The 8,998-nt window shown below is 38.5% G+C and overlaps 1 protein-coding gene across 1 annotated transcript; it reads left to right on the forward strand.

Annotated features, from left to right (window-relative positions):
* Positions 1 to 5,714: 5,714 nt before the first annotated feature.
* On the forward strand, positions 5,715 to 8,593 carry LOC139942791 (uncharacterized). Its single transcript, XM_071939569.1, has 2 exons — positions 5,715 to 5,758; positions 7,963 to 8,593. The coding sequence occupies exons 1-2, from the start codon at positions 5,715 to 5,717 to the stop codon at positions 8,591 to 8,593; spliced, it is 675 nt and encodes a 224-aa protein (XP_071795670.1).
* The last annotated feature ends 405 nt before the right edge of the window (positions 8,594 to 8,998 follow it).

Below are 8,998 nucleotides of genomic sequence, written 5' to 3' on the forward strand. Positions count from 1 at the left end.
GGTTTGACCGGAAGTAGCCCAAAAATTTATTCATCTAAGTTGCAAATTGATACAAATTAATTTTTACAATCCAAATTTCCATTTTCTTATAATCTGCACACTATCTATTTAAAATATAAAACTGAGATGAAACTTGGTTTTTTTTTACTGTGAAAATTAATCTTACCGGTTGAGATTGAACACTAAAATTTCTAATAAACTAATCTTCACAAGAAATCAAATTGAGAAAAAAGAAACCTGAGACTAATCCGTACTTATGTTACTTTTAACATTAATCTTGCCGGTAGACAGTGGAGACTGAACAGTTTTCAAAATCCTTAGCACTTTCAGTATAATTTGATATTCGATCGTCAACTTTCAAAGATTACCCCTCCTGTTAAATTGAAACGAAAACATTACCCATTTTGATAAGAAAATTCAATACATTTTTCAATCACGTTGGAAAAACACAACCATTATTGCCACTGGGTAAGTAATGTGTGCTTGTGTGAATGACACCATGGTCAAGTGCTTTTACACTGCGGGATCTGCATTCGCAAGAATATGGGTTGGAATCCTACAGTCTCCTGACCATGACTAGAGCAAGCTAGTCGAAACGCTGAGACCATTTCAGAACTGACTCTGCGGCAGTACAGTTTATTACGATCTTATAAGCTAAAGTAGTAGTCCAGTCTATTTTCTATACCATCCGCCCTGGTAATAGTTAAAAAGCAGGACAGTTCTTTTAAGAACTGAGAAGTCTCCCGAACCTCCGATTATCTACTCCACGGCAGTAGAATAAAGCAAGACAGTTCTCTATGAACAACTCTACCTGGCAAGTAGATACACACATGGTGTTACCGCAAACTAAATATACAATCCTACCAAGCTAACTAGTGATTTCACAAAGCTAGAATATGGCCATCTAGTTACCTCATCACGAGTTCTTGATTTGTGCCTCTGTTGGTCTGTATATCTTGCGTCTGTAAGTCCGTTTGTCTTGTCTAAAACTGTCTGTTTATCTGTCCCTGTCTGTCTATGTACTTGCTGATTACTACAAAACCTCGGCTTATCAAATCGGCCTATATACTGTCTTTGTTTGTCTTAAAGTCTTGTCTGTTTTTGTCTAGGATCTCCTTGTTCGTGTGTCCGGCCTCTACTTGTCTGTCTGTGTTTCTTGTTCCTTTAAGTCTACCTGCTGATCTACAAACCTCGCCAAATCAAATTGGCCTTCATAAACTGTATCTGTTTGTCTGTTTGTTTGTTTGTTTGTTCGTCTTGTCTCTGTTTGTCTCTGGTTGTCCTGTCTGTGTCTGTCCTGTCTGTGTCTGTCCCTTTGTCTTGTATCTGTTTGTCTATTTGTGTTGTCTCTGTTTGTCTGTTTGTCTTATCTCTTATTGTCTGTTTGTCTTGTATCTGTTTGTCCCTTTGTATTGTCTCTGTTTGTCTGTTTGTCTTGTCTCTGTTGAACTGTCTTTCCTGTCTCTATTTGTCTATGTTTCACGTCTCTGTTTGTCTGTTTGTCAGTTTGTTGTCTGTCTCTACATTGAGATGGCCCAGAATAAATATACAGTACAGGTCTTGCTGTTCTCACACTTTTCTTCAAAATCAATAAACATGACCCCAGTAACACTTCAAGACTAACCACACAAAAATAACAGCAACCCCCCCTAAGGTAAACAACGCGATCCAAAGATGTTATCCTTGCCAAAAAAACGATAACTGAAAAAATCCAAGACTTGTCTCCCATCCTCCTCTAATTTCATTACTTCCTAATTTGATTATGCTCTTGAGAGGAGAAAAAAAGCAGCAACCAAATTGACGAAATGCGATTAGATTGAAGTGGTAAAGTACAAGAAATCAACACAGAGCTTAAAGATGACCGTCTCCATTTTCATTCCAGTAAAAAAAAAAAACTCAATATCTATAGATCCGGATCACTCCTTAGGGCTCAAGTGGGATTAAGTAGCAAATGCTCAAGGGGACGGATCTGTGAATAAAGATGCTATCTTGAAGACGAGACGCTAATCTGATATCAGATCATCTCTACGAAACACATAGGGTATTACTTTTCGTAGCCTCTAGCTCGAGTCGGATTCTGATGCAAATCTGTTGCCTTTCCTGCTGTTACTTCACCTGTTCAATGATCGTAGTCTCTAATGCAGGACGGGGTACCCGTGCGTGGGAATGGCATGATTCATTTCATTCAACGGGTTGAATTACGTTTATTTCTTGCATAGGTGAGACACTGAAAAAGGAAATATCTTAGTTCATAGCCTGTCTTGTACTTTGTCCTTCGGATGGGACGTAGGGCCGTTGGTCCCATGTGGTGTGTAACGCATGTAAAAGAAACCAGTGCGCTTGTCGAAAGAGAAGAGGTTCGCCCCGGTGTTCCTTGCTATGGCTGCTATTGCGCCGTAGCATCTTGTAAACAAAACCTTATAAGGTGCTAAATAATTTGGTTTCAGAATTCATCACTGCAATAACCAATCTTTCTGAAAGTTTGTATATACTCAGCGCCTTGAGGGTGTATGTGTGTTTGGGTATAATAAAGCAGTACAGACGAAGTGTATTCATTGGAACAAAATGGGTCCAGCAAACTGTCTATGTTTGTTTGTTCGTTGTGTCTCTGTTTGTCCGCTGGCTGACTAAAAGCCTCAGCTTATCAAATCAGTCTCTATACTGTCTTTGTTTGCCCTAAAATCTTGTATCTGTTTGTCTTGTATCTCCTTGTTCGTTTGTACTGCCTCTGTTTGTATGTCTGTGTGTCTTATCTCTGTCTGTCCACAGGATAGTTACTATAAGCATTGGCTTATCAAATCGACCGTCGATTTCACGAAACTCTTCAAAACTTAGGATTAATCTTAGGACTTTAGGATGAGAGTTCCGTATCCAAATACGTAGGAAGCATTGAACTCATTTTAAGTTAGGACGGGTTTACTAATGCTATCTCGAGTTCGGATTAATCCTAGCGTTTCGTGAAATCGGCTGCTGTCTCTGTTTGTCTATGTTTGACCTGTCTGTTTTTTTCTTGGGTTGTCAACAGACAAACCAGCCTTCTCACTGTCCTTGTTTGTCCGTTTGTCTTGTTTATGTTTGTCTGTTTATCTTGTTTCCGTCCTGTCCAATGTTATTACTACAAGCTTCGGCTTTTTAAATCAACCTATCTGTCCGTTTGTCTTGTTTGTCTCGTCTCTGCTTGTACATGTATATGGTCTTTATTGGTCCGTTTGTCTTCTCTCTGTTTGTGTATTTGTTTTCTCTCCGTTTGTTTATTTGTATTGTCTCTGCATGTCCCTTTGTCTTGTTTCTGTTTGTCGGTTTGTCTTGTCTTTGTGTGTCTATTTTTCTGTTTGTATTTGTGTATTGTCTCTGTTTGTCCGTTTGTCTCGTATTTGATTGTTCATTTGTCTTGTGTCTGTTTGTCAGTCTTGTCTCGGTTTGTCCTTTTTTTCGAAGAGTCTGTTTCTGTCGTGTATCTCTCTGTCCGTTTGTCTTGTCTTTGCTTGATTGCTTGGCTCTCTATGTTGGTCCGTTTGTATTGTCTTTGTTTGTCTGTTTGTCTAATATATGTTCGTCCATTTGTCTTGTGTGTGTTTGTCTGTCTTGTTTCTGTTTAGCTATTTGTCGAAGAGTAGATTTCTGTCTTGTCTCTCATTGTTCGTTTGTCTTGTCTCTGTTTGATTGCTTTGCTCTCTTTGTTTGTCGGTTTGTCTAGTAATGTTTGTCCATTTGTCTAATGTATGTTTGTCGATCTGTCTGTCTGTATGTCTTTGTTTGTCTGTTTGTATGTTTGTCGGTCTGTCTGTCTGTATGTCTTTGTTTGTCTGTTTGTATGTTCTCTCTCTGAGTCAACTACCTGCAAGTCTCTATTTCCAAGTACCATCCCACTAAAAATGGGAATCTAATATTCATCGACATGGGATATGTCACCTGTAACATGAACTGACTGTCAGTCGGCTTGTGGAATCCATTGACCTATGAGCTGTTCCATCGATCCCATAAAGGTGATGATCTGACTCACTAAAGTCAAGTTCCGGGTTGTTCCGTCCGGAACATTATTCATCCGTGTCACAACGTATGGTGGGACACCAAAGGGATCTGGACAGGTGGACTTGTTGCTGAATATAATGGCGTAGTTTAAAGTATCAAACTTTGCATATGTTGTCGTCTTTTGGACTTGGTTTAGGTTGGTGGGTTTCTTATTATTAAAGACACTGGACACTATTGGTTATTGTCAACTTCTTGACTTCTCACATTTGAATTCAGTTGGTCGTCAAAGTTGCGAGACAATAATGACAGGGGAGCCGTTTCTCACAACGTGTTATATTATCAACCTCTCCCCATTACTACTTACCAAGTAAGGTTTTATGCTAATAACTATTTTGAGTAATTACCAATAGTGTCCACTGCCTGTAAGCTGCCTTTAAGATATCCTGCTGAATATGGGTAATTTTCTTAAGAGCAGATCATCATTTTGTAATGGATAACGAAAGAGAACTAATGCCATGGACTGCTAGAGTATATTTTACCCGAGATGACTAATGCCATCTTAGTACAGAAAATAAGACACATATACCATAAGCTCGTAACTTGATCCTTGGCCATCACAATCTGTCTTGCAAATAGCAGATTGTTTCACGGATTTATAGCATATTCAAGGCGCCTTTTCAATTTAAAAATTGATTTCACTCTCACTCGTATAGGGAAGTATTTTTATTGTTATTATTGTTATAAATTCATCGACCTCAACATATACAAGTACACAAAAAAGCACAGCAAAAGTGAAACGATTTTTGGGGATTGAACAAAGAATTGACTAGAGTGGGATTCGAACCAACGACCCCCGGATTAACGTGCCGGCGCTCTACCAACTGAGCTATCTAGCCCTATATTGGTGGTGTCCCTATTTTGTCCCTATCTTTGTTCTTTTGGTTTATATTGATATCAAAAGTGAACCGATAACACAACGAACAATTCAAAATAATAAATAATCCAATCATTATTCAAGCAAAGATCAATACAAAAAAATATAAAAAAATGAACAGAACAGGAGCGGAGGGCAACTAGATGAGCAAAAAAAAGGAATGAATTTAAGAGGAGCATGCAGGCATGGGGAGTAAATCAACTGAGGGAAACAACTGAACAGACCAACAAAGTACAACTTATGTGGGTCAGGAACAACAAAGGTGAATTTGATTACTGCTGCTCGGGAGCATGTTATCCCACGGGACTATATCACCTATATCAACTATACGCCGAGCCAACAAAATGCAATTGTTTTTGTGGCGATGAATTACGTAGCTGACCTTGAGTGGTTGAAATAAATTGACAGTTAATAAGTGACGTGCCTGACCAACGCTGATGAGATCAATGAGAATGGAATGAGGCAAGTCTAATTATAGACTGGCAAAATTATCTCTGCTGGCCGTGAGTGGTTGAAATGAAAGGAGAGTGAATGATTGATATAACTGACCAACGATGGTGACATTAATGCGAACAGACTGCAGCAAGTCTAATTGTAAACACAGTAGTTGACTTAGTTTGGCAAAATAGGTGGCCTTGAGTGGCTGAAATGTAAATTGATTGATTGATATGACTGACCACTGATGATGACAAAAAAGGAGGATGGACTGAGGCAAGTTTATTTTGTTAGCAAATTGGTAAGCTTATTATAGACTAGCGAAATGAAAGCACGGTGACCCTGAGTGGTTGAATGGGTATTTTAATGAGTGATGTGTCTGACCATCGCTGATGACATAAAGGAGGATGGACTGAGGCAAGTTTGTTGAGTTAACAAAATAGTTGGTTTATTTTAGACTAGCAAAATTAATATAGCATGCATGCTAATAACTTTGGGCATTGAATGATAAATATGGCTGACCATCGATAATGACACAAAGAAGAATGAGCTGAGGCAACTTTACCATACTTGGTATGTTATGGGGAGAATTAGATTTTGAGGTAAGGATATCAAGCATCTGAAAGCACACAACTTCGTGTGACAAGTGTGTTTTTATTTCATTCATATCTCGCAACTTCGACGACCATCTGCGCTCAAAATTTCACAAGTTTATTTTATGCATTTTATGTTGAGATACACCAAGTAAGAAGACTTGCCTTTGACAATTTCTTTTCTTTCATTGTTATCTCGCAAGTTTGATGACCGATTGAGCTCAAATTTTTACAGGTTTGTCATTTTATGCATATGTTGAGATAGACAATTACCAATAGTGTCCACTGCCTTTAATGACTGGTCTAGCTGACCATCATTAATGGCATTAAGGAGAGGACTAAGACAAGTTAAGTTGTAAACACAGTGGTTGGCTCCTTTTTAGACTGGCAACATAAGCAGTAACCATGGTGACCATGAGTGGTTGAATAGAATGATCATTGAATAAATGATATCTGACCAACGCTGCCGACATAAAGGAGAAAGAACTGCGGCTGGTCTCGTTTTTTTAACACAGTGGTCGAATCGTTTTCGACTGGCAAGATTGGTTTAGTTTGTGCTCCATCACGCTCTAGGTTCCAATAACTTATGTCATGGTCAGTTTTAATGCACTTTTATAATTACACGGAGTTTGTGTCAGACTGATAAAAATAACAGCACGATTGTTCCCTTTCGATGGAACGACCTTGTTGCTTATAATCAGCGACCTCGGGCGAAAAGCACTCCAGAAATGAAGGCCTTAGCTACATGAAATTTGATTCACAAAACCATTCATTACAAATTGTAAATGACTTCCGAATTAATACTTATTCATCCTAAGCAAGACATTACTGTCAAAATTGACTTCATCCGTTGGTAATTTTATTTAAAACCTTGTTCGGTCGTGTACGAGCAAATATGAGTAGCTGTTTAAACCAGAAAGGAGATAAAAATGCAAAATGTATTTCTTGATACGTTTCGACCGTAGCGGATTCGTTCACAAAGGCTAAGACAACACAACAATTTATTTATTGTGAATTTCTACAATTTGACACAGTTTAAAGAGAATAATTATATTTGAAGGCTTCCTTTAAAATATTACTTGCTGAGGTGCTGTTAGCTTTTTCATTAGAAATGAGTAAAACAATGTCACGAAAGTACGTTTTACTACATGCTCAAATAATTTTCGTATCCTGAGACGAAATATTTTCGTGGCTTGTTTTACTCATTCTTAAAAACTACAGTACCTCAGCAATATTTTAGAGACGCTTTCTAACTGTGAAAGTTTAATGTAAATCTGTGGATATAGTGCTTGTTGTGCAACAAAATATACCGGTACTCTACTCTTTAAACAAAAATAAACAAACCTACATTATGTTCTCTTTAAAGTCAAAAAGGGTCAAACAACGATTGATTAGAAAAATTACCCTCGCTTTGTGTCGACATGTACGTGCCCACTTTACACGTCGTCATATTTGAAGATGTCACCCCCACGTCCAGAATGACGTGACCCGCGTCAGCACGCGCAATCCACGTTAATACCATACACGATTGACGTACAAGATTGAATAACTATCCCGTGGATTATCGCGATAAACCACAGCTTCATCTGACACGTACTGTAACACTGGGGCTTAAAAATATATAAAAAAAGTACGATGGAACGTGTATCGAATAAAGCATTAGGGGTTTGTAACGTGCTCGAATGAGGCAATACACTTTATAAGTAGATTGGGTCTGCATTACTGCACAATACGGAACTGATTTGAAAGAATTAAAGTAATTTTCATCTGTCAAGATTTCATATTTCTATGAATCGTGTTTCATAGAATGAGATTATAGGCAGTCTTGATTTGCGTCTTAAATGTCACTGCTAGTCCTGAGTTATAGACCAGTATTGAGATGGGTTGTTAAATCAAATTCTATTTTGCGATGCATCATTTTTTTTTTTCAAGAGTTCATGTGAAAGTAGAACAACAGAGTACAAGTGTTTTACATGACATTACAATTAAGTTAAAGACACTGGACACTGCATAATCGTTACTTCATAGTATTGAGGAGCCTTCCAATTGTGTCGATCTTCATCTAAACACAGGAAAAACGAAGACTCTCCTCGTGAATATTCCTCCAACATCCAGTATACAGACTCTTGATGGTACGAAACTTAAAACTGTTTCAGATCTCAAATACCTCGGCTCATCACTACCTGACTCATTCCAAGATTTCAAATGCAGGAAAGCGCATGCATGGTCAACGTGTAACAAATTAGATAAGATCTGGAAGTCTGATCTTGACAGAGCTATCAAAATCAAGTTCTTCAGGGCCTGTGTTGAAAGCATCTTGCTATATGGAGCCAAAACATGGACAACAACACAAAAAATGAATGATCGCATCAACGGTTGCTACACTCAACTGCTGCGTAGAGTTCTCAACATCCACTGGCGGGACCATACTACAAACAGTGAGGTTTATGGCAATCTAACACCACTTTCCGAGACCATAATGCAGAGACGTCTCCAGTTTGCTGGCCACTGTTTGCGAACAGCGGATCAACCTATATCACATCTGGTCTTCTGGAATCCTCCTGGCGGACATCCAAATCGCGGCAGGAGGAAAATGAGCTACACTGACACATCACTCGATACACAAATCTCAATCCAAACGAGACTCAACAACTCATGAGGGACAAAGCAACCTGGCACCACTACATCAAAGCTGCTTCTACTATTCCGTCTAAGGACGACGGATGATGATGACACTGGACACTATGGATAATTGTCAAAGACCAGTCTCCTCACTGAACCTCCACATATTATGCATAAAACAACAAACCTGTGAACATTTGAGCTCATTCGGTCGTCGAAGTTGCTAGAAAATAATGAAATAAAAAACACCCTTGTCACACGAAGTGCTTTCAGATGCTTGATTTCGAGACATCAATTCTAACTTAAAGGTATCGAAATCAAATTCGTGGATTTGTTATTTTTTTTTTCTCGAAAGCTACGTTACTTCGAAAGGGAGCTATTTCTCACAATGTTTTATACTAACAACAGTCTTTTTTATTACCAATAGTGTCCAGTGCTTTTA

The sequence above is a fragment of the Asterias amurensis genome, chromosome 10 (genome assembly GCF_032118995.1).
Source record: "Asterias amurensis chromosome 10, ASM3211899v1".
Taxonomy (NCBI): Eukaryota; Metazoa; Echinodermata; class Asteroidea; order Forcipulatida; family Asteriidae; genus Asterias; species Asterias amurensis.

What these genes read in the sequence shown, in the direction of transcription:
- LOC139942791 (XM_071939569.1), top strand. Translation starts at nt 5,715, where the DNA reads ATGTGTCTGACCATCGCTGATGACATAAAGGAGGATGGACTGAG. An exon ending in ATAAAGGAGGATGGACTGAG is followed by an intron (nt 5,759 to 7,962) that starts GCAAGTTTGTTG and finishes GTTACTTCATAG; the next exon opens with TATTGAGGAGCCTTCCAATT.